The sequence below is a fragment of the Plecotus auritus genome (assembly GCF_963455305.1).
Source record: "Plecotus auritus genome assembly, chromosome: 13".
Classification (NCBI taxonomy): domain Eukaryota; kingdom Metazoa; phylum Chordata; class Mammalia; order Chiroptera; family Vespertilionidae; genus Plecotus; species Plecotus auritus.
In genome coordinates, this window is record NC_137779.1 from 20,977,854 (window position 1) to 21,003,575 (window position 25,722).

The 25,722-nt window shown below is 47.5% G+C and overlaps 1 protein-coding gene across 4 annotated transcripts in view; it reads left to right on the plus strand.

The window, feature by feature from the left end:
* Positions 1 to 272: 272 nt before the first annotated feature.
* The window catches only part of NTM (neurotrimin), a 910,128-nt gene continuing 884,678 nt past the window's right edge, over positions 273 to 25,722 (plus strand). For 2 of the 4 annotated variants that reach the window (XM_080649632.1, XM_080649633.1), the window contains exon 1: positions 334 to 869. In XM_080649632.1, coding sequence (XP_080505758.1) covers positions 788 to 869 — 82 coding nt within the window. In that variant the 5' untranslated portion in view covers positions 334 to 787. Of the gene's footprint in view, positions 870 to 25,722 lie in introns of all 4 variants that reach the window. The other 2 variants (XM_080649634.1, XM_080649635.1) reach the window with 2 other exon arrangements.

The window sequence follows — 25,722 nt, forward strand, 5'->3', positions numbered from 1 at the left end:
ACCGAGGGCGACAGGAGAAGAAAATAAACTGTTTTATTATTTTCAAAGCAACTAAGTAGCAGGTTGATTGGGAAAATGAGAGAGAGAGAAGAGAGAGGGGGGAGAAAAAACCCTGTCATTGAATGATATTTTTATCAAAGAAGAAAATAGGTACCAAGAAATGAGATTTGACTTCTCTTTGCAAGTTTCACTGAGCATGAAAATGTCCCTTTAAATTTTCCCGTAAGCCGTTGCTGGCTGTGGGATTTTTCCAGTGCAAAGGGAATCTGAGTTCAGGAGGCCAAAGAATGCCAGAAGGAAAGGGATTTTGATGCTCGGGGCTCTGAGACTGTCAGTTTAAAAAATGAAAGTAATATAGAAGGGCCAAAGTGGCATTTATCATTCCATCTCTCCAGGCTCCTGTCTCTTTAATCAGCTAGCCTGATTTGCCCAGTAAATGATTCCTGAGTGTGTGTGTGTGTGTGTGTGTGTGTGTGCCCGCGCGCGGGTGTTGTAGCTCTGTCAATCCTTGGATTAGAACCAATGATTGCAGCTTGTAGGAGGGCTGTCCAGGGCCAGATTGTACGATGTGTCTCGGTGCCAGAGTATGAGTAGAGATAATTACTGAGAAGTCACACTCTCTCACACCCTCGGCTGGCTTTCTTGTTGTGTCCTTCAGCAACACAGTGGATTTACATCTCCTTCCAGGAGCTGGAGAGCAACGCAATCTGTCAGGAAAGAAAGGAAGAAAAAACCGAACCTGACAAAAAAGAAGAAAAAGAAGAAGAAGAAAAAAAAAAAAAGAAGCATGAAAACCATCCAGGCAAAAATGCACAATTCTATCTCTTGGGCAATCTTCACGGGGCTGGCTGCTCTGTTTCTCTTTCAAGGTAAGCGCTTGCTATTGATTTGCCTACAGTAGACCCGGGGATGGTACGGAGAGCTTTATGCGATTCGCAGACTCCCGGTCGGCTCTGCTGCGCGGTTTGCAGGTGGAGGAGAGAGCGTTTAAACAGCATGGCTGGGACTTCATCCTCCCTACCAGGCTGTGAGAATATTGATTCGATTCTGGCTGCTACTGGAATGGGGGGGTGTATATGCATAAGTAAAAGGTGTCTGGCTCCTGTTTAGGTGCGTGGCTGTGTGCTGCTCTCCCTGGCTTTATGTACATTCTTGCACACACACGCACACACGACAGAGCACACGCAGAAGCGGCGGGGTGGGAGGGGGGGGAATTGACAGATTCCGAGGGCAGCAGGGTCGCTAATGTGTTGCTTGTGTTACTGGGAAGAAATGACAAGAGGAAACTTTAAAATATCTGCCAGTAAACTTGCAAAGCTTCCGAAAGGAGGCGAGGAAAAGGCAGGCTAGAAATAATCAGGTAACTGCCTCCTGCACGGCTCTGGCCAGAGATCCAGCTTGAAGGGATAAATCAGTTTGCAGCCGCGGTGAACAACTGCATTAGTTTTGAATGTGTTTGGGGGTGTGTTTGTGGCGGAGGGGGCGTTGGGGGGCTGGGGGAGAGACAACAAGCAGCTGAGAAGCAGTGGGAACAGGCACGCATTGCACGGGGCTCTGAAATTCGGAACAGCTTTTCTAAGTTGAAGGGGGAGAGGCAATAAGAGTCGAATGCTAATTTTCTGTTTATTATTGGTCTGGAAGCCAAGCTGTGGGCTGCAGCGGAGGGCTGGGCTTGCTCCTGGGCCAAGTGCGTGCTCTGATCTTGACTGTGCTGTGTTGGGTGCCTTTGGAATCGGCTTCAGTCCTGGGTCCAATTTGCTGCACCAACTGGCCCCACACTCTGTCCCAGCTCTTCTGTTCCAGCAGCGGCATTATCTGCTCACCTGCTCCTCCCACCCACCCTGCCCTTTGCGGGGTCTGACTTGCCTTTTTCACATTAAAGGCAGCTGAACTCATAGGGATTGAGACAGGCAGAGAAACTTTCCCTGGGTGGTCCAGCAGGCAGAAGCTCTGACCTGGACCGCTGTATTCCCAGAGGAAAGTTTGGTCCTTCAGGGTAGAAAAGAATGGGGAGTCCCACCCACCTCTTCCCTTCTCCTACTGCAATATGGGGTTCTCATGGTCTCCACCTCGAGGCCTGACCCAACTCTGAGGGTAAGCTTTGGGGACTGCTGCTGTCCCCTCGACATAGGTTTCAGGGGCTACCATGGGGACCCACCCAAGGTGGACAGAGGGACCAGGCTGGGAAGAATCGAATGTGCGTGTACCCTTGGCTGGGGCTCAAGGGGGCCTGGAGGGCTCTGAGTCAGATGGCAAGGAAGTCACAGTGGTGGGTCTTGCCGGGACAGCCTCGATGGCGCCTGCCGCTCCAGCCTCGGGACCTCTCTCCTCTCCCATGGAGACGTCGGTGGGGGGAGAGTGAGGAGCTAACTTGGAGGCATCCTTGAATGACTCCTCTTACGTAACATGGAGCAGCGACAGCGCGTGTGTGTGAGTGTGTGTGTGAGCTTTCTGTGTGTGCAGGGTATGTGTGCACCCAGCCTGTTAGGGGTGCAAGGACTCACAACAGTGAGATCAGAACCCCAGCCCTGGCCGTGGGGATTCAGTGATCTCAGGGCCAGGCTCTCCTGGGGAAATGGCTCCTGTGGTGTCAGCACAGAAATGAGGAAGGGAAAGCACAGGTCCGAGTCCTGGATCACTTCCCACTTGTCCTGAGATCTGTGTCTTTTCTATCTGTGACATCAAACCCGAGACCACAGCCAAACTTCCACCGTCGTCAGCCCCACTGGCTGCATGCCAGGAGCCCCAGGGCCAAACGGAATTTACATATAAATTAGCATACGTGATTATTTTTTCATCAGAAATAAATGCGGGGAAGCATAATATTTGCTTAGACTTTGAATCATCTGTGAATACATGAGTGAAAAGTGCTGGTGCCCCATTCCCCAGGGTGCAGTCTGCTTTTGTGATCTTGCTCCCATCTTGGGGTGGGGATGGAGGCGACAGGGGTGCTTCCGCCCTCCTCGCAGGCTCCCAAATCCTGAATTTCCTAAGGAAAAAAATGGCCTTACCGGTGCTCCCCACCTCAGAGCCAGCCCTACACAGGCTTCAGCCTGTCATATAGAACCAGGCTGCCCATATTTAAGGCAGAGGGACCCCCGCAGACCCCCACACCAAAGGTGGCGGCTGTTTTTCTCGTTCAGGGATGGGAGCGGGAACCTGCCAGCTATCTCTTATCAAACTTGCAGAATTACTGAGGCAGCCCAGGTCTTGGCTGCAATAATCCACCCCTATTGCATTGACCCAGTGGGACTAGTTAGAATGCAGCACACATTCCGAGGCAATTTTTTCTCCTCCTCTGTTTTTGTTTTAAGCTGGCTCTTTCTAGAGCTGCTACTTGGGGTGGCTTGCCTTCTGGAAAAGGTGTGTGCAGGCCAGTGGCAGGTTATGGACCTCTGTCTGACCTGCCCCCCCCCCCCACTCCCTCCCACCCCAACCAGCAACCATGATCCAACTTAGGAGGAGGAGGTTTCTGAGGGAATCTTCTCTGATTAGTGATAGGCAGGAGGCAGGGAGGGAGGGGTGATTAGTGATGGGCAGGAGGCAGGGAGGGAGGGGTGATTAGTGATGGGCAGGAGGCAGGGAGGGAGGGGTGATTAGTGATGGGCAGGAGGCAGGGAGGGAGGGGTGATTAGTGATGGGCAGGAGGCAGGGAGGGAGGGGTGATTAGTGGTGGGCAGGAGGCAGGGAGGGAGGGGTGATTAGTGGTGGGCAGGAGGCAGGGAGGGAGGGGTGATTAGTGGTGGGCAGGAGGCAGGGAGGGAGGGAGGGAGGGAGGGGTGATTAGCACCCTGGGGCTCTGGCCCTAGGGCAGCCTGGGTTGATGAACCAGTGCTCCTCTCCCTGGGAACAGAGAGGGGGGTGGATACTGGATTGGGCGCTGTCCCTTTCAGCACACTGCCCACCTTCTGCCACCAAGAGGCTCTGAAAGAATGGCTGGTTGTACTGCAGCTTTTCTCTTTCTAGAAACCCAACCATTTCTCTTTCGAAGGATTGCTACTCTTTTTTAACACCTTCCTGTGAGCGTGGCTAGATGCCTGTCTTACCTTTCTCATTTTCCCTCCCATTCCACATCCGCTTCTCTGCCCACTTGAGCCACGTGCAGGGCAGAGGTGGGAAGGGACACAGGGCTGAATTCACACTCTCCTTCACTCAGCGCCCACGGCATGGAGTCCGTTCGGCTGGGCAGCCCGGCCAAGTTCCTGCCACTCACAGCCAACGTCTGGGTGCCAGCAGCAGCCTGTGTTGGGCAATGCTGCCGAGGTGGGAGGGGAGCAGTTGAGACCATAACAATGTTTACTGGCAAAGTGAAAAATCAGTTTGGGATGATGGGATCCTGGCCTTTGTGAGCACTTGGAAGCATGGCCACAAATAAAGCGAAGAAATAAATTGTAACAAAGGCAGGGGAGAGGGACAGAAGCTGACAGAGTGGAGCCCAGCTGCTGTGCTCGGAGCTGCCCAGTCGGGGCAGGTTATGGGCAAGCTGAACACAGCACAGAGAAGGCCATGCCCCTCCATCCTCCTACCCAGGTGGCCCGTGATCCTGGGCCAGGCTGGGGGAGATGCCCGCGGGGAGCAGCAGGCCTCACTGCACAGAGGCCATTCTTGGGATTGCAGCTCTGGTCACCAGGTGCCAAGCCTAGTCCTCGTGCTGGTCCTTCCTTTATGGCACTTTTATTTATTTTTAAATATGTTTTTATTGATTTTTAGAGGGAGAGGAAGGGAGAGGGAGAGAGAGAGATATACAAACAGCAATGAAAGAGGAACATCGTCAATGGGCTGCCTCCTGCACACCCCCTACTGGGGATCGAGCCTAAAACCCTGGGTATGTGCCTGGACTGGGAATCTAACTGGTGACCTCTTGGTTCCTGGGTTGACGCTCAACTGCTGAGCCACACCAGCTGGGCCTTTTGGGCACTTTTAAAGCCAAATAGAAGCGCAAAGTGTTAGCTTCAACTCCTAACCCCGACTTCTGTTGGTTCTCAGGAGGCGTCTCCCGCGGTGCTTGTACGTAGGCGTGCTGACCCGTGTCGTTGGGGGTCGTGGTTCCTGCTTGAGGTGCTTTGCTCCAGGCTGTCCTTTAGCACTTCCGGGGCCCTGTCCTCTGCATACATGTAGTCGGCAGCCCTGAGACACACTAGCCCCAGCTGATTGTCACGAGTGGGCTGCAGGAGCCACTGCTTGGCTTCAGCCACAGTTTGCCCCTCGGGTGGGAGTGAGCTCCCTTGACATCCTAAGCAGTGACAACACTTCTACATCAACACGGGACATTGGATGGGGGCATGTGGGGAAACACGTGCTGGGAAGAGGTACAAGGCTCTTGGCTGTCTGCTTGTGGTGACGACACTTTGGATGGGACTGTCTCCTCTGGGATTTGACTCCGTTCCAGGGTTTTTCATTTTGGAGCTAACGGCCTGCTCTAGCCCACCCACTAGAATGCTGGAAGTGCAAAATCAAACAAAACAAAACAGAAAACACGTTGCTTTGTATCTAACCTCTGCAGAATCTTCAAGCAGTCCAATCCACACGCCGGCCAGATTCCAGGCCAGTCCCGAGCCCAGCTGGGGGGCACCTGGACACCTAAGCTCAGAGCTCGCTATGTTTTCTGTAGGGGAACATCGTTCGCTGTGTGAGCCTGTCTCCCCACTTGCCTGCCAGGCTGGGGACCACGTCCCCTGGGTGTTATAAGGACTCATTAATGCCTGTAACACTCCAGACATGTGGTGCTAAGTGGAACTCCATGCTGAGACAGGTTGTATTTATGCCGTTTACTTCCTTTCTGCTCTGTTGGCTTGTTACATGTTTACTTTATGTCTATAGTCATTTGAAATTCAATAAAACAAATTAAAGAGAAAAAAAAAATGAAAACAGGCTAAAAGAAGGTAATCAAGGGCATGCAGGTTGGATGGGGCTGGGCTGGGCCATTGCAGCCATCCTGACCTCAGGAGCGAGTGTCTCCCTGACCTTCCCTTTCGTTGAGAGGGCACTGGGGAAGACCAGAGGGGCTTCTGAAGAAGCAGCAGGGAGCCTTCCTCCCATCCATTTGCAGGAGGAGACGCGATGCTGGCAGGGTGAATGGCAGATAGGAGGAGCATGGGGAGGGTGGAAGATGGAGCTGGGAGTTGGAGAGGGAAGACAACCAGCTCTAAACTGGATTGGAACAGAGGACTCTGTCTTTGGCTTTGACTATGATTTTGTTCAATAACCCCTGAGAGCTTTATGTTTTATTTGATGTATTTATGTATTTATTTATGCAACCTTCCGGATTAAGCCTGCTCTTGCGATCGCTGCTTAAACTTAAAAGAGCTTAAACTTAAAAGATAGATGTCTTGATCCACGTTACCGTTTATTTGCTCTCCCCACTTCCCCACTTCTCCCCCTTTTCCTCTCCCCATTCCTGCCTCCCTTCCTCCCTCTGCCCGCTCTCTCCCGTTTTCTTTCCTCATTTGTCCTCCCCCTCCCCCTGACACACACCTTTTTTCTTCTTTTCATTTTTCCTTCTCCTCTATGGGAAAAATAATTGATCAGCTGACAGATCTAGGTCAAGCTGGCAGGGGTTGCTCTGCTTCCTGCAGGCTTGCCCAGGAGAAGGAGGGGACAGACTGTCTTTCCAGTTCACAAGGAGCCCAGATGACAGGGTGCAGTAGGAGGGAGGGGAGACCAGCGAATCAGTGGGCCAGCTGAGCCATCCCCAATAAGGGAGCTGGGGTCCTACTGGCGACAGAGTCCTCTGCCATTGGATATTCACGACAGGAATTCTCTATATCCAATTTGCCCTTGCCTCTTTCCTGCTTTTTGCTCACCTTCTATGTCATGCTTGTTCCAATTTTCCTCATTCTTTTTTTTTTCAACGTCGCCCTCCTTTGCTCTTCCGCGTTTCTCCTCCTTCCAAAACCACAGCAGATCACAGACTCTCCCCCGTGTAAGTCATATTAGAGAAACGGCCTTTTGTCTATTTGCGAGAAGAAACAGCCACCCTGCCAGAGAGCTCTGTAAGTCATTTGCAAACTGCAACGCAAACCAACAGAGATCCACATTTTCATTGCGGAGAAGAGAGTATTTAAGAGAGACTGTCAAGCTAAGAAATCAAATATTGGAAAACACATTCTTCAGCTTTGTTACTAAGGACACCTTAGGTAACGAAATTTGATTTTTTTTTCCCCCTCTAAGAGTATCGCCTTTTACAATAATAGACTGATCAAAAGACTGGCTGGTTTCGGCTTCACTTGCTTATTCAACCTCACTTTCTAGAGGTGCAGCCTTTGTTTCGTCTTGGTTGTGCCACTAATTCTAACCCCCAGACTCTGTGTAATTGTTCATTGGTTCATTGCTTCATTGGTTCAATCACCCAGCAAGTGTTTATTGAACACCTACTATGTTCCATGTATTATTTCAGATGCTGGGAACACAGCAGTGACTAGAACCAACTAAAGGATGAGACCAAAGACAGAGTACCTTCTCCCAGATTTGGCTTGGCCTACCATCCTTTGTAATACATCTGGAAGCCCCACAGGAGTGCCAGAAGCAGGGGAAGGCTCAGTGACACAGCCTCTTGTTTTTTGCGCAAATGATGATGGGTGGCAAGAAAGCAACTGCCCCTTGATCCTTGTTTGTAGACCGAGAGCCGTGGGGGAGGATGCACAGCTCTAGCCCCGCGTTAGTGAACAACAGGAGATGCTGCCTTTGCTCCAGGGCGTCTCCACCAAGCAGGGGCTCATGGATGTCGGGTGCACCTTCAGTTAGGATGTGGATGGTGGAGGTCAGTTGGCTTTGTCACCATGGCCTCTTGTCCTTCAGGTTACTGGTTGATTCTTGGCACCATCTACACCCTGTCTGTGGGCCTGTCCACTTCTTCGTGACCTGCCTTCTGCACAGAACTACAGGGCGAAGGAGGCAAGAGGAGAACACATATAAGACTGGGCAAGGAGTTGCCTCAGGTCGCTAGTCTGGATGAGGGAACTGAAGTTCAGGGAACTTCTGTGAGGGTTCATACTTTGGGGTTGATTTATACTTTGGAGTTGATTTAAGATGACATCCTTTTGAGAACCTTTTTTTTTTTTTTTTTTTTTTTTTTTTGCTGCCCACACATATACCTTAATTGAGAGTTCCTAGAATAATAAACTCATCACTTATTTGTTCTCCTTTGGTGTTATGCTGTGGTTGGGACATACGTCTTTCAATGCATCAACTTGTGTTTTCAGCTCTATGTACCCAAAGGGAACATCGCTTCTCTTATGCTCGCACTGGGCCCTGTAGCCACCCCTAAATGGTTTAGGACGATCGCTCACCTGACTGCCTCCACCTGCATTTCTGGAATGGTGGAGGTGATTGTTCTTAACTTTTCTCATGTAGAAGAACCTTTCTCACGGGTCTGCGATTCTTCCCAGTGAAGCAGTCTAGAGTAATTCTCTATCTTTGACCCCTTCTCCGAAGATGGTAGGTCTTGAGGGGTAGGTACAAGGTGTATTTACAATACTCTCCTTCTCCAAGCCAGTGGTTCTCAAACATGGCATATCATCGAGTCATCTGAAGAACTTTATAAAAATACAATGTCTGGACTCCACCCCAGACCAGTTAGATCAGAATCTCCTCATGATGGGGGCCCACACTAGTATTTTTAAGAGCTCTCTAAGGGGTTCTAATCTGTGGCCAGGTTTGAAAAACGTCCCTCTACAGTCAACTGAAAATGTTCTTTAAGCTTGAGTAGGAACCTCAGTTGCTAGATCTCTAAAATAAAGCAGGAGGTCTAAAAGATTTTCAAGTTTCATTTCAACTTCAGCATCTTGCAATCCTGTGAATAGCCTTTTTGAGTACAGTGCTTGAAAGGTAGTGGTGCTACAAGAAAACATCCAGCAGTGGTTTCTGCTTGCAGGAAGCTAAGAATATAAACTTCCTCACAGATTGGCGACCGAAGTCAGAACGTGTGAGTGTGTGTGCACTACAAACGCTGCAGGCCGCATCCTGTAGACTATGACACCTATCCATACATTCATCTATATCTTTATATGGTCGGCATTCTTAGGATGGGCAAAAGGGTTAACTAGTCACCGCATTTTAGGTACCAGGAATCAGGAATGGTACTGACTCTTAAATTGATCAATCCTGTAGGAGAGGTTCTGGAGCCATCTGAATGTGGGTCAAGAATGAATGTTTTAGCCTGGTGGGTGTGGCTCAGTGGTTGAGCATCTACCTATGAACCAGGAGGTCTCGGTTAAATTCCCAGTCAGGGCACATGCCTGGGTTTTTGGGTCTTGATCCCCAGTAGGGGGCGTGCGGGAAGCAGCCAATCAATGACTCTCATCATTGATGTTTTTATCTCTCTCTCCCTCTCCCTTCCTCTCTGAAGTCAATATATGCATATATAAAGAATGAATGTGCTAGAGCTGGATTTAGAGAGTGCTAAGCAAGCTCCATTCATATGAAGATTGTCACAGCCTTCGTTGTTTCCCTCCCCAGGAGTCAGTTATCCAGCCTGGAGCTCCCATGGCTCTCCTCATTCCCAGCAAAGGCTCAGGGCCCAGAATCTCAGTGGCAATGGTGCAGCTAGCGTGTTAGGCAGGAGTCCTGCTGGCTCCCCCTTCCAAGTCAGGTCCTTTCCTGCAGTGCATGCAGGAATAGACACTCCTCTGTTTGGGTAGAGTCAGCAGGGCTAGGGGCACACGCGGAATGGAGCTACCATGCAGATGTGTGCCAAGGGCCCTGGCTGGGTAACTCACAAAGTGTTCACACTGCTGTGTCAGCCAACCCCAGAGTCCCAACCAGCTCAAGCCCTGAGGAACTCTCAAGATGATTTATTCCAATCCCTCTCTTTGAGCTCTAACACCTCAAAAATGCAACTGCAGCCCTAACTGGTTTGGCTCAGTGGATAGAGCGTCGGCCTTCGGACTCAAGGGTCCCAAGTTCGATCCCGATCAAGGGCATGTACCTTGGTTGTGGGCACATCCCCAGGAGGGGATGTGCAGGAGGCAGCTGATCGATGTTTCTATCTCATCGATGTTTCTAACTCTCTCTCCCTCTTCCTTCCTCTCTGTAATAAATCAATAAAATATATTTAAAAAAATGCAACTGCAGTAGCCCCCCACCCCCGCCCCAGCTTCCATCTCCAATAAGGGTAGACTTACATCTCTCTAGATAGTTTATTGTATCTGACCCTTCAGGAAGACAGGAAGAAAAGGGAAACAAAGGAGAATTTGTCTGGAAAGAAATTATAAAAGTGAGTGTAATCTTGCTGGGCTCAAATGCTGGCTCTGTCACTTCCTGGTTTGAAACCCTTAGCAATTTAATCAGCCTCTGTGTGATTCAGTTACCTCTTTTATGAAATGGAGATAACTGGGATTTACTTTAAGGCTGTTATGAGGATTAAATAAGTTATTGCAGATAAAGTGCTTGGAACATTGCCTGGCACATAGTAAGCCCTCAATAAATATTACCTAATAGCGTTATGATTGCTACTACGAATCATTTTTCTTCAACAGGACTTTTCCTCAAATATTTGAAAACATGACTCCCTCCCCTTCTCCCTCAAAGCTCCTCTTCACTAGGTTAAATATCCCAGGCTTTTCTCCTGTTTTCTCTATAATCATCATAGAAAGGGTGCCAATTGTCCTTCTCTAGAGTTACTATGGGTACTCTGCTTTCTTCTTCAAGAATTCTTCTCCCCCTGCCTCTGAGCAACCCAAAGTATTACAGAAGACTGCCTCTCCCGATTTTAAATCAAAACAGGATCAAGTCTCAGCTCTTTGAAAAGGTGTGGGGAGTCCCCAAGGTTTTGCCAACCTCTCTCCTCACCCCACGTTCTCCTGGTTCCATGGACTCCTGGGCAACCTCTGCCTCCCTCTCCTCAGGACACAGGTGCTCACTGCTCCCCGCTGCTGAGGGCTACCCTTGCCGACCTGGCAAACACTGGAAATCAGTACAGAATGCCGGGCTCAGCATCCTTTTGAAGCCCCTTATCTCTTCTTTGATGACTTCCTTACTCTTGTATTTACTTCGTAGTCACCACCCATTTGTGTAGTTACCTGCTTCCATGTCTATCTCCCTTGCCAGACTGTGAGCTCCTGGAGGTCAGGAATTGCCTTATTTATCTTTACATTCCTAGCACACCCAGCACAGTTCTTGGCACAATGCGGCACTCAGTGTTTATTGGTGGAAAGAAAGGAGGGAGGGAAAGAAAGAGAGAAGAGAGAAACCTGAGATCCCATTAGGTTTCCAAGAGTCCTATAACTGCTTACTTACAGTGAACTGTTACTAATTCAACCCTGCCTGATCCTGTACTTGTGCTCTTTTACTGCGTACACAACAACCTAACTTCAGAACTTACCTTCTCTGAGATCACCTAATTAGAGTCAACTCACATCTTCTTCCTGTCAGGATCTTTTCTGAACCCTGAATCTGTAATCCATATATTAGTAATCCCATCTGGCTATAATCAATAATAAGCCATATGTTCTAACCGCCTAGGTAATGGTGGATGAGCTCAGTATTTCTAGCTAAACTTTCCCAAGAAGAGAAAAAAGTCACTCTAGTGGTCAACAGATCAGATGAGTAAGAACTTACGTTGGCATCAGGGAGAGCAACAGGGGCAAGGGAAGGGTGGGTCTGAGAATAGAGGACAGTGGACTGGATGGATCTATTTAGTTGGAGAAGATGGAGTGGTCAAGTGTTGATTATCTGCTATTCAAATCGACTCTTTCTCCATCTTCCACAAAACTTTCCATTAGGTCACTTGACTCTTCCCCTAAACAGTCAGCAGGAAACTTGGCCCAGGTGTAGAAAAGATTAATTGATAGCTATTTTTTCTCACTGCGATTGGTGATGCACAGACATCGTAGTTGGAGAAACCATTTTGCTAATTCTGAAAACAAATAATTTACTGTTTTATATTTCTCCTTCTTTCTTAGAACTTCTTAATAGAAGGATCTAAATGTCTTCTCACCATTTTTTACTACTTTCTTGCACTTTGGAAGGCCAAATAAATTTAATCACCAAATCAAAGAGCTCTTTTTACAGACTCCTAGAGTTGCGAGATACCTTGGAATTTGCCCAGTCTTCCACCCAAGGCAACACACTTGTACCTGAATGATGTGCACTAATTCCTGTTCAACAGTTTCAGAGACTTCCAGTGAGTAGGCACTACCAGAGTGGTGGTCCCCATTTCTGGTTGTCAGAATTACCTGTGGAGATTGTGATATGCAGATGCCTCGGTCCCGGCTCACAAAATTTCTCATTAACTAGGTCAGAATAACTACAGATGATTATATCATGCAGATACCGATGAGAACAACTGTTGTTAGCACCCCTTTACAAAGCTGATAAACTGTGAGAAAACGCTATTCTCACAAGCATTTATGATGCCTCCACAATACCAAATTCTATCCTTTTTCTTTACAAACACTGCTATAAATGTGTTCAGGGCAGCAATGTGCCCATTCAAAATGCCTGTCTCCTATATCCCCTCATGGCTGGGTACGGCCATGCAACGTAGTTCAGGTTAATAGAATATAAGCGCATGTTTACTGGGTGGGGTTCTGAGAATTATAGTGAGGAAACCTGCACTATTGGAAACCACCTCTTCCCCCCTTTTCTTGACTGAGAGACGGGCATACTCCCTGCAGTTCTAGGAGCTAGCTTGCAAACAGGAGGACAAACAACACACTTCACGAATGGCAAAGAAGGAAGCTTTCAGGGTAAACCAAATGGACTTGATGTTTTGATAAATTAAAAATAGTCGAGTATAGCCTGGCTAGGTGGCTCAGTTGGTTGGAGTGTTATCCTGTATCCTGTACACCAGAAAAGTTGTGGGTTCAATTCCCAGTCAGGGCACATACCTAGGTTGCTGGTTCAATCCCCAGTGTGGGTACTTACAGAGGCAACTGAGTGATGTTTCTCTCTCACACTGAGCGCTCTCTCTCTCTCTCTCTCTCTCTCTCTCTCTCTCTCTCTCTCTTTCTCTCTCTCTTTTTAAAAACATATTTTATTGATTTTTTACAGAGAGGAAGTGAGAGGGAAAGAGAGCTAGAAACATCAATGAGAGAGAAACATCGATCAGCTGCCTCTTGCACACCTCCTACTGGGGATGTGCCCGCAACCAAGGTACATGCCCCTGACTGGAATCGAACCTGGGACCTATCAGTCCACAGGCCGACGCTCTATCCACTGAGCCAAACCAGTTAGGGCTCTCTCTCTCTCTCTTTTCCCCTCCCTTCCTCTCTCTTTAAAAATCAATGAACATATCCTCAGGTGAGGATTGAAAAAATAGTTGAGTATTGATACTTTGATATGACTCAACAATAGAAGGACCTCAGGTTCAAGATGACATAGCAGTTGGAGCAGCTCTGGAATACATATTTCCATACTTATTATCACTCATGAAAAAAATCTTTATTTAATTAGGTTTCTATTACTTGCAGCTTAATATAATTCTAATAAATCTACATGGAGCAAAAATTTGCCTCTTCCTAACTTATACCAATTAGAGCAACTCAAAACACAACTAATATTATGTGATCCACTTGCAAAGAGATGACTATCATGGACCCTATTTATTTTATCTTGACGTTCATAGTTTCTTCTCATGAATATCATAGGTACAACTTCTAGACCACTAATCATTCCGATCATTATCTTCTGAACAGGCTCCAGTTTAATAATGATCCACTAAAAGGCATTACCAGACAGACTCTTCCTGAAGCAGTCTGATGGGCAAAGTGGGGAGTAGACTATTACCCACCATATTTTGGACTTTATAGTTTTATAGGTCTAGTCTATTATCTTTTTTTTTCTATATATGCCACACTACTGGCTCACATTGATGTTGTACTCATTCCTCTTGACAAAAATGCTTTTATACCAGACTTTTCCTATCCTTGCTTACAGTAAATTCTTAAAAATTTTTTTTAAGTGTTTGAACTTTCTCTGTACCTTGGGCCCATTATTTAAATCAATTGAAATTATTTTTGTATTCTGATGAGCTGTCACCATTAGCTTTGTGTCATCCCCAAATGATAAAGAAATATCATCCCCGCATCATCAAGGTGAATGATAAAAAAAAAAAAAAAAAAAAAAAAAAGCAACATAATAGATCCAAGGGCATGGCCAAGCTCTTACTTGCACTTATATTTCATCCACTTCAGAATGATTTATCCAGACCGTACTGTATACTAACCATAAACAACAAGACATAGTTCTTACACTCAGTGAAGTCGACAATTTAATACAACATGGTAAGTGCTGGGGTAGAAACAAGTCATGTTTGCTATGGCAGCTTCTAGAAGATTTTTCAGGTCAGAGAAATCTTTTAGAACAGTGGTCGGCAAGCTCATTAGTCAACAGAGACAAATATCAACAGTACAACAATTGAAATTTCTTTTGAGAGCCAAATTTTTTAAACTTAAACTTCTTCTAACGCCACTTCTTCAAAATAGACTCACCCAGGCCATGGTATTTTGTGCAAGAGCCATACTCAAGGGGCCAAAGAGCCGCATGTGGCTCGTGAGCCACGGTTTGCCGGCCACTGTTGTAGAAGGAAGAGATATTAAAATCAAGACACAAAGGTGACTGGATTGAACCAGGAAGGAGGAGAAATTAGTGTTACAATGGAGGAAACTGCATATTCCAACACCTCGGGGCAGGAGAGCATGGTAGGAATTTAGGAATCCCATATCCATTCTGGCTAGACTGGGTGCATTTGTGTGGTTTGGGAGTCTCAAAGGGAAGAGAAGTTGTAGGTAAAAAGACAAGAGATGTAGGTAGAGGTGTAGGCAGAGGTCAGACCTTGACTAGCCTTGCAGGTCTTATTAAAAATGTTATACTGAAGGAAGGGAATGTTTTAAAGGGTTGTAAGCCAGATACTAATATGATCATATTTGCAGTTTTAATTGTCAAATAGCATGCTTTGGGTTAGTTAAAAATGTTAAAATCTTACCCTAGTTATAGCGTGGGAAATGAATTTAAAGAAGCCAAGAACAGAGGTAAGGAACCTCCTAGAGGATATTGCAGCCAATCAGGCTTAAGGTAGCCAGGTGAGAGTTGCAGAGATGAAGAGATATGGGAGGATTAGAGGGTTTGAGAGGTACAGGGCATGACTTGGAGATGGAGAGGAAAGAGGAAAACAAGTGACGAAGGGAAATGTAAGAGGACCTCTAGTTTCTCGGTAAATGTCACCCACGTGTGTTTGAGAGAGACTGTAGTGCATGAAACTTGGGTCATGAATTTGAAGGTGACTGCTAGACAAGAGCTCTTGCATATGAAGTTGCCTGGATGAGGTTGGATCTGGAGCTGTGGAGAGATGTCTGAACTTGAACAAAGATGGTCTTCAACAGATACTATTACCCATGAAGAGAGTAGAGAGTATATTAAGATAAACGAGGGCAGGCCACTAGTATTTAAAGATTGGAAAGAGAAGACAATTTGGAAAGACCATTGTCAAAAATCGGCTAAAAACATATGAGGAAAATCAGGAGAGCATGATGCCATCCAGGTCAAGGGCTTTGTCTGAGAGCAGCAGGAGCATTAGCAGCATCAAATGCTGCTGGGGGGGCCCTAGCAGGTTTGGCTCAGTGGATAGAATGTCAGCTCATACCAGGTCTGGGCTCATGCAGGAGGCAACCAATCGATGTGTCTCTCTCACATCAATATTTCTTTCTGTCTTTCCCTCTCTCTTCCACTCTCTCTAAAAATCAGTGGAAAAATATCCTTGGGTGATGATTAAAAAACAAACAAACACAAAACAAAATGCTGCTGGGGGATCAAGTAAGATTATACTTAGCAACGAGACTATCTCTGTCCCCTTGGGAGAACATTTTGTGGGGTGGAGTCATAGCATGGGTGGGGGGGGGGTAAGATGTAGGGTGGGGTGAGAATATAAAACATTTAGATAATTATTTCAATTTTTATTTTTTGTAAAAAAAGGGAGCCCGTAGAAAGACGGGGGGGGGGGGGTTGCAGTTGGAGAGACTGTTGTTGCATTTTAGATAGGCAATAACTCTTCAAATGCTTATGGGTGGCAGCTAATAAAGCAGAAGCATGAAAGGAAGACGTAGGAGATGACTGGCCAAGGGAGGTCCCTCAGGCAATGTGAGAACCTGAGAGAAGGGTAGGAGTCATGAATCTTCAGCTCAGGTAGAAGAATGACTATGGCAGAGAAGGAGAGAGACCAAGGCCAATTCCATCACTAGTTAAATAAGGAAGAAAGAACATGATCGAGAATATCCATTATGAGTGGATTCAGCTGCAAATGACAAAAACGACACAACAAAAGAGGTTTAAATAAGATAGACACTTACCTTTCTGGTTAAAATAATATTCCGCTTTGTTCATGGCCGGTATGGTGGCCCCAGACGCTGGGACCCAGGTCTTTCTGTGGTTTGGGTCTGTTGTATGTGGCCTTGATTCTGTGGTCTAAGATGACAATATCTGTGTGCCAGGCAGTGGGATGCAAGAGGAGAGCAAGAAGAAGGGGCAGAATGCACAGGTGTCCTGTCTCCTAAGGAAGGTTCCTTCTGAGAGCCCTCATGTGGCACTCTGCTTCACATCCCCTCTGCCAGAGTGTGGTCACATTGCCACATTTCAATGCAAGGGAAGGTGGGAGGTGTTATCCACTTTGGCGGAGCACCTGCCCAGACAAATTCAGGGGCCTATCACCATGGAAGGAAGGGAGGATGAATATTAAGAGACAACTATCATGTTGTATGAAAGGAGGGACAGTTAGAACTCCCCTTGACAAGGATGGAGAAGGTCTGTCCATAGGCCCAGAGGATGCACATATGATTAAGGTATCTACTTCCTTAAAATTTGAAAGGAGACTCAACAGATATTTGTACACCAATGTTCCTAGCAACATTATTCACAATAGCCAAAAGGTAAAGCAACTCATGTATCCATCAATGAATGAATGGATGAACAAAATGTGGTCTATACATACAATCAAACATTAATCACTTTCATGAAAATCTGATACATGCTAAAACATGACTGAATCTTGAAAACATTGCGCTAAGTGAAATAAGTTAGACACAAAAGGACAAATAGTGTATTCTTTCACTTATTTGGTGTCCCTAGAATAGGCAAATTCAAGAAACAGGAAGTAGAGGAGTTACCAGAGGCTGGGGGGAGCAAGAACAAGGAGTGATAATTTAATGGATGCAGAGTTTTTGCTTGGGATGATGAAAAGTTGTAGAGATGGATAGTGATGATAGTTGCACAACAATGTGGATGTACTTAATGCCACTGCGTGGAATGCCAGTGTACAGTAACTGGCTGTATTACCGACAGGAACTCCCCTGGGACGCAGAGTAATCAGACACATGGCAACAGGTTGTCTGTTTCAACAGAGTGAGAGATCAAAGGAAATTTGCAGTTAATTCAAATATAACAGAAGTTTTTGGGAGAAGGCTAAAAAATGGTTAAGATGGTAAATTTTATGTTATGTATATTTAACCCCGATAAAGAAAAAAATTAAAAAGAGATAGAGACAATTAGCTGTCCTTGGCATGATGTGGATTCAGGTAAAGGTGTAAGCTTGGTGTCAGCAAGTTGAAGGAGTTTGAATTTGATGGCTTTTTTTTTCTCTGAGCCTAATTCAAGGAAGGTGTGTGTTTGCACACATGTTTATACAGCTTTATGTGTGTCCACAACTCTATAGACTGGATTTTCAGAAAGCAGGAAAGAACTGAAAAAGTTACTTGTATAAGGAGCAAAAGAGCTGACTCGTACATCAGAAAGTGTCCACGCAGCATTAATCACTTCTCTCCTCGTGGCATTCTTTTTTTTCCTGGACTTTTAAGATACATTATGATCTACCCCTGCCTAATTTTTCCATCTCTTTTTCTGGTTCTGGCCCTACCATTTAGAGAAGGTAGCAGGTCATGCCCTGAGCATGCTCAAAGCTCATCTCCAACTCCTTTCTTAAGTCAACTCCCAAAGGAATGACAAAGATAGTTTTACAGCTTATACAGGGTATTTAGAGCAAATGTATTTGTTGATCCCTACAATGATCAGAATATTCTTTTCTCATCCCAGTTCTATGACTAACTGTAGCTTTCTGGATTTAGTGTTTTTGTAACCACCCCCCCCCCCTCCGCCCCGGAAGCCTTCATTTTTCTCATCTGTAAAATGGGATATTTAAACTTCCTTGGAATGTAGTTTCCTGTTTAATTGAATTATGTTCGTGAAACCTGTGACTCAATATATATTGAAGAAGCAAACGCCAACAATCCTGCAAGGTCTTGTGAACAGCGCGGATATTAGTGATGCACCTCCCCATTGGAGTCATCCTGGGCTCCTCCCCTCCCTCTCATCCTCCTGCCACAAGCACTCACCAACTTGGTTCCGTTCGGCCTGTGAACGCTCTCCAGGGTCTGCCCCCCCCCCCCCCCCCCGCCCACATCACTCCCACCTTTGCCACTATCTCATTTGAGGTGAAATCACTGCTTACTGGATTAAGGCTGCCTCTTCATAGGTCTCCTGCGGCCAGCTTCCATATTGCCAATAATTAATGATCTTGCTAAACAAGCCCCACCTTTTGTCACCTTAGCCTTTTACTTCAAACCTTCACTGGTTTTCAAGATAAAGCCCAGGTTCCTTACCTCAGCACAGAATGTCCTTCTCTCTCTGGCCAGCCTCTCTCTGGCTCTGTCTCTCAGCATCCTCCTCATGCTGCCTCTCTCATCCTGGACACTGGCCCTGAACACTGACTCCAGCGCTGATGCCCTCCGCAGCACAGTGCCTTTGCACATGCTCTGTCTGCAGGTAACACCCGTCCCACGGGATCAGCACAGTGCGACACTGTACTCACGTGTTTCCATGTTGAGGGGATGGCATAAATAAGGCCAGGCAAGAATAAAAAAGGCTAAAAAAGTAGACAAGTGTTTTGAGACCTACTCTAACTCCCCATCTCTGTACCCAGCCTTCCTATGGATCCCTCCCAGCCATTTCCCTGTTTCATCTGCATTAGGGAAAGAGGAAGGGGTCTGTGCCACACAACGTGGCTAGAGTCGTGGCTGTCCAAGTGTGGCCACTGAACCAGAAAGCGTGGACCTTTCTGACATGCAGCTGTGTGCCTTTCAAGAAGCCCTTCAGGCGCTGGCCAGTGTGTTAAGTGGTTAGAGCGTCGGCCCTCTGAACCTAAGGGTCTTGGGTTCAATTCCCAGTTAAGGGCATGGACCTTGGTTGCAGGTTCAATTCCTGGTCTTGGTTGAGGCATGTTCAGAGGCAACCAATTGACGTGTCTCTCTCACATCAATGTTTCTCTCCTCCCTCCCTCTCTTCCACTCTCTTTCTAAGAAAAAAGGCAATGGCAAAAATTCCTCATGAGAGGATTAACAAAAAACAAAACAAAACAAAGCAAAACAGAAAGATGCCCTTCAGGTGATGGACACAACATTCTGAGAACCAGGACTTAAGGTGGTGGGAGGGAGTTGGAGGGAGCCCTGATCTCTCCCAGTTTGGGCTCTGTGGGTGTGTGGGTCCATGTGTCCTACTGTCACTGGAGGGGCCTTAGTTTCTCTGGAATATTCCCACCTTAGAAAATAATCCTTATTCCTTATTGTCAAAGCAAGCTTGTAGTCTACAACCAATAAAAATATGTAAAGTATGCAAGTAAATGCATATTCCCTTTTTCTAGGTTGGCCAGGTTTAGCAAATAACAATCTAGGATGCCCAATAAATTTGAATGCTAGATAAGCAACGCATAATTTTTTATTGTGCATAGCCCATACGTATACGAAAACCTTGTTTGTTATTTATCTGAAATTTAAACTTCACTGGGGCATTTTTTTTGTTTCTGTTTTGTTTGTTCTCTTTTGATCTGGAACCTGACTTTTGTTCATACTGTTATGTCTCTAAGGGCAATAGTCTGATCAGAATCAGGTGTCTGAAAGGTAGAAGTAAGTTTGAATAGCTTTTTGTTTGTTTGTTTTAATTGTATTTTTTAATTTTTATTTTTTACTCTTTGGGGAAGGGTATGATTTGGCAGGGCAGAAACAGAATGGCTGCTCTTTCTGGCTGATAGGATTATTGGTGAAATCTACATTTGGAAGAGACAGAGAGGAGATGGTGGTGGAAAGTGGCCCAATGCCAGAAAGTTCCGCCCCTCAGTTGAAATAACTGGCATGGAACAGACTGACATACCTGGGTGTGGGATTGGGGGGATGAGAAGAATGTGTATGCTTACAAGCATAGCCCGTGGACACTGGCAATAGGGTAGTGAAGACCTGGGGAGCGGGTAGGTAGGAGCTGGGAGAAGAGGGGAAAGATGGGGCGATAATGAGAGATATTTGTAATACCATCAACAATAAAAATATATTAAAAATAAATAAGTAACTGAGCACCTACTATGGCCCACGCCTGAGCACCTACTATGGCCCACGCATCCCCCGTGAGAGAAATGTGGACCAAGCTTCCTGGAGATGGAGCTCCTCCCTCAGGGTTCTGGCTCTGGGGCAGGGCTCTCACAGCCACCTCCTTCCCTGTCCTTGGTGACATGAAGCCCCTTCAGAGGGTGGGACTGTGGGGCAGCGACTAGAGAAGGAATGACAGGCTTCCTAACAAAATGCAGCTGATGGAGCGGCTTGCTGACAGGACAATTTGCTGGTGCCCAGAATATCCGCCCAGCCTCGGGGAAGCAGCAGCCAGGCGTCAGGAGACATGTCAGGATTCCTCACTGGCCTCCGTGTCAGGGTGTCTGTGAGCCACCCCACTTCCCACTGTGCGTCCAGACCTGCAGCAAGCATGCCATCCACCAAGGCTTCCGGAGCCCCAGGAATAACTCCTAAAACGATTCCCTTCCCCGCTCCTGACTCACGTGTGTTTCTATAATGACTGGAAAAGCAGTTTTGGGCTTATTTCTGAAGCTTAAAGGCGTCCCGAGAAGGCTGTTAATGAAAAATTAGAACCCGAAAAGCAACTTCGTAGACAATGAATTATCAGCTCAACGCCTGCGTGGAATGCCCGTGTACAGTAACTGGCTGCATTACAAACAGGAACTCCCCTGGGACGCAGTAATCAAACACGTGGCAACAGGTTGTCTGTTTCAACCCAGAGTGAGCGATCAAAGGAGATTTGCAGTTAATCCAGCTATAACAGAAGTATTGGCGAGAAGGCCATGGAGGGAGGACTAGAATGGTGAGGGGGACCTGGGGCGTTCTGACCTGGAGCTCCGTGTGCAGCCCGGGGAACTTTTTGGAGCAGCAGCAAAGTTGATCCATCTGAGCAGGGGAGGCACCCACTCTGTAGAGGGGAAACTGAGGCTTGGTTTCCCATGGAAGCAAACCAGATTAACCGCAGCACTCACCTCACTGACCCGGAATGTACAATTTGGCAGCAAATGAACTAACGTTTAGTGATTTGCTTCAAAATTCTGAGTCTGTACTGGTTGGGTGTGGGGGGGAGGGGGGTGAAGGCTGGTGGGGAAGCACTAGCTGTATCTGGAGGCGCTGGTTGGATGGTGAAATTTCAGGGGACAGTTCAGTTTTCTGTCAACCTCAGTTGTGAAAGTGTGCTCCCAGACCAGCAGCATCGGCCTAACCTGGAACTTGTCAGAAACGTAGATTCTAAACCCCTACCCCCAGAGCTACAGACTCCCAGCAACTCTAAAGTGAGGCAGGCCGTCTGAGTTTAAGAAGCCCTAGGGGAGATTCTGACGCTGGCTATGGGCGCTCAAGTTGGAGAACCACAGGCTAATGGGATCACCTGGATGCTGAAGGTACCAGATGATGCTCAGGGCTATGTGGGTTTGAGTGTGAGCGCACCATGGCCTGTTCCAGGTCCTGGCGCAATTCTGTGCTGACCCGCCCTGTCCTGATCCCTGCAGGGGCCATGGGGCTGTGGGACTGTGGGAAGGAAGTTCATGTTTATTAAACATGCACCAGTAGTCAGTGCCAGGCCCTGGTCAAAGTTTTATGGGTGATATTGTAGCCAAGCCTTTCCACAGCCCTGTGAGCTACGCCTCCGAGGTGTGATTTTATTGCTGGGATAAGTTTGGCTCAGCAAGGTCAACTTGCGAAGGTCTGGGTGTCTCCTGTGCCTGTACTCTTTTCAGGATACCTCACAGTGTCTCTGACACATGCGTTCCCTGGCCCCAGAATGCCTTGCGTGCCACCTACACGAAGGTGGCAACTGCCAGTCTGGCAGGGCCCCAGCTCTTCTATACGTCGGTCGCTCCCCCGCCCACCAGCTCCTTCCTCATGTTAATTTCCCACCTGAGCACTGAGTACTTTATAAATAGCAAATCTGAAATGAATTTTCTCCCAGCGATCATTAGCTCCCCTGACATCCATTAAACATTCTCGCAAGCAGAGAGAAGTGACAAAAGGGATTGATTTTTACAGTATGCTTAATAAGGGAAAAGAAAGAAAGGTGTTGACAAGCCTTTTTTAATTTTTTTTTCTGCCCTGATATCAGGAGGAATTTGAAATCAGTCAAATGACTTTTATCTGAAAAAAAAAAAAAAAAAGAGAGAGAAGGCTTTAGGGCTGGGGGTGGAAGGAGAGGGGAAGGGAGTGAGGAGCGGCTGCCCCAGCCTCCTGCTCAGCCCGCTTCTATAGCTGACAGGTAAACATGAGGTTGGTTAGCTCGTGCCAGCCACCAAGATGAATATGTCAGATTTAATGCTTCAAAATATATAGGGTCCCTGCCGGGGAGAGAGTGGGGGTGGGGAGGAAGCAAGCGGTATTAGGGGAGAGGGAAAATAGCCAATCTTCTGCTGAAACTGCTGGAAGAATAAATGCGTCGATGCAATCGTCGAAGTCAGAGTGGCATAGGAGGCACTGTAGCTGAAAATTTAACTTTGATTTCAATTTTCATATTTGTCAGCAATAATTAGATTCACAAAATGTTTTGCCACTATTCTAAAATACTAATAAGTAGAGGCCTTTGTAGTGTTGTTAATGGAATCTTTTTCTCCTAGTGGTCTAGAAAAATCCCATTAAAGAGAAAAGTCACTGTATATTACAGCGCCTCAACGTACATGGGCACTGTGCCCAGGCCATGCCAGCCCAGAGACCGGAGTCCTCCAGTTACCCACAGAGCCCTGGCTGGGGAGGGGGCTGGGCTTCCGAGGCCTCAGCTGTCCATCACATCTGCCCTGCACAGACCTCCCTGGGTCAAGGGGGAAGGCAGCCCATCAGAGACAAAAGAAAAAGCAAATTCAGTATAGCATCGCTGTGGAAGGATGAGCCTTCAGAAGGATCACCTTTGGAGCAGGTTGAAGAGAGGACAGGAGGAGAGAGTAGTCAGGTGGGCGCCTGGCACTGGTGGGAAGCCTGGCTCTGCCCCGGGGTTGGAGATCCATCCCCTGTCCATCACCAAGCAGACCTCCTTCCGGATGGTTAGGGCTAAAGCTGAACTGACCTGCCTTTCCTCTCAGTCCCCATCCTACTCTTGAAAAGCCGAATTCTCTGGAGATAGATCTTAATTAAAAGGACCAATGTCTCTCTCCTTCCCCTCCCCCCAAGCCAGTGGCTTTTCCCTGAGGTGTCTACAGCTGTCCGATATCCCAGGGAACTCCCTGCAGGCCAGTGTGCGGGGCGGGGCCTTGCCGCACTCACTTGGTTAAGTGCAGTCACTCACACTCTCTAGAGGCCCATGGGTAAGGCAGAGCCTGCAGCAGCTGCGCCTCCCTCTGCCCTACTTTCCTCTCCACCCTGCAGCCAGGGATGCTCACGTGCTGGCCCACCCCCACTCTGAGGGGCTGCCACTGTCTCCGGGACTCCTCCTGGGCACACCACTGCTGGATCCCCTGAAGAACTCTTCCTCGATTGCCTTAAGTTTCCTTCCCTGAGTTCTGAAAAGGAACCCAAGCCCTAGTTTTGTGTTTCCCACGCACCCAGCAAGAAAGAAAGCCCAGTGGACCTGTGAGATTTCCTCATCTGCCCCCAACACTCCCTTCATGTTAAATTGTGCTTTGCTGGCCTAGTTCAAGGGGGACCTGGAACTGACGAAGCCATAAATGGGAAATGATGGAGGGCTCTGTGGATTAACCACTCAGCCCTATAAAAGACAATTTGCAGAAGCCACTCAGAGCAAAGGGGGAGGGTGCATCCATCCCATTAATGCAGGTCAACTCCCTCCCTCCCCACCCTGACCTCCCTCAGGCATCCTGCCTCCTGGGCCTCTCCCCCTGCCTACCACTCAGAGGGCTCAGAGCAGGAGCCTGTGTTCCTTCCTCAAAGCTCAGGCCTTCCCTGGGCCAGGCCTCCCTCTCCACCCCACCTCCCTTCCCGCTCTTGCCACCAACCAGCATTTCCCTGCCGCCTGGCTTTTCCCCAGGGGCAAGTGCCAGATCTGATCCCAAGGCAGCGGCCCTTCAGGATGAAAGGAGGAGGGAACATTAATATCCACCAGTGATACGCCTGGCAATTGGAAGAAGCTTTTGTTGTGTCATTTCCTACCTCCTTCAGCCTATTAAGCAAACAAAAGTGCTTGTGGAATGAGAAATGTAAATGGCCAGTGCAAGCCGATTAATCCTGGATGTACAATTCCATTAATAAGACCTCTTTTTAATAGGCGGCTCCGGCAGCCGCGGCAGGCAGGCCAGGAATTGATGTATTCTCTGTAATTGTATTGCAACTAATAGGATATGAAGAAAACTGTACCAGAGAAGCAGGACTTTCAACACCATTTTCCAATCAGCTAAAATAATGACTTGCAGGAAGAAAGCCTTGCCTTGAAAAATAACGACACACAAAAAATATAACATCATCCAGGACTATCCGTTTTTCCAAATCCTACTTTGGGGATTCTTTTTCTCATATCTTTTCTCTGATATCTCTCTCTCTCTCTCTCTCTCTCTCTCTCTCTCTCTCTCTCTCTCTCTCTCTCTCTCTCTCCCCCCCCCTTTCTTCCTTCCCTTTCTGGCCTACCCTCCTCTCTCTCTTCTCCACCACAGGTAATAACCAAAACCCAAAGGAGTCTTGTTGCCTCTCAGGGAGATCAGCCCCTCCCTGCCCAGCCTTCACCTGTCACAGCTCTCACAGGTCCCATTGCTTTGCCAGCTTCTTTGGAGGTGAAGGGGAGACGGAGGGAGGTACACTTCTTAGAAGGGGCCTCGTGTTGGCTCTTAAACTAGGAGGCTGAGTGACTTTGGGCCAGTCTCTTCCCCTCTCTGGGTTCCCTTCCAGCTCCAACAGGTAGTGAGCCTGAGTGGGATTTCAAAGAGCAGGTTAGGAGCAAAGCTGCTCTCACAGCATTTCAGAGCCAAAGAAGGGCTTCTGCATGAAGGATGTGATCGTTACCTGACCTTCCACTTGTCAGTGGCTCTGGGGAGCCCAGGTATGTCAAATGAGGCCCGCTGTGTGTGCATCCTTAGCCATGGATAAATGTGCTTGTTCTCTCCTTCATTCACTCCCTCATTCAACAGGTATTGACAGGGGACTATGCTGGGCCAGGCACTGCTGGCGGTTCTGGTGATGCACAGATCCACCCATCCTTGCCCTCATGCTGCTTGCCGTCTATGGAGTCAGCACACTGTTTGCTGAGCCCTCACTGTATGTTATATCCCACCTGGGATGGTTGAGTCTGTGAAGCACAGAACCCAAGACTTTTCTACCGCTTTGGACTTTCCCGTGGGCCTCCTCCGGACCAGGGCCCCGGCCCCTCCTCTCACAACCCCTGCCCACCCCTCCTGGTTGCCAGGTCGCTGTCCTGCCCATTTGTATGCGGACTTTGACCCTTCCTTGGTCGCAGGCTGGAGAGTAAATGTAAAAAGAAAAGGCAAAGCACATTTTA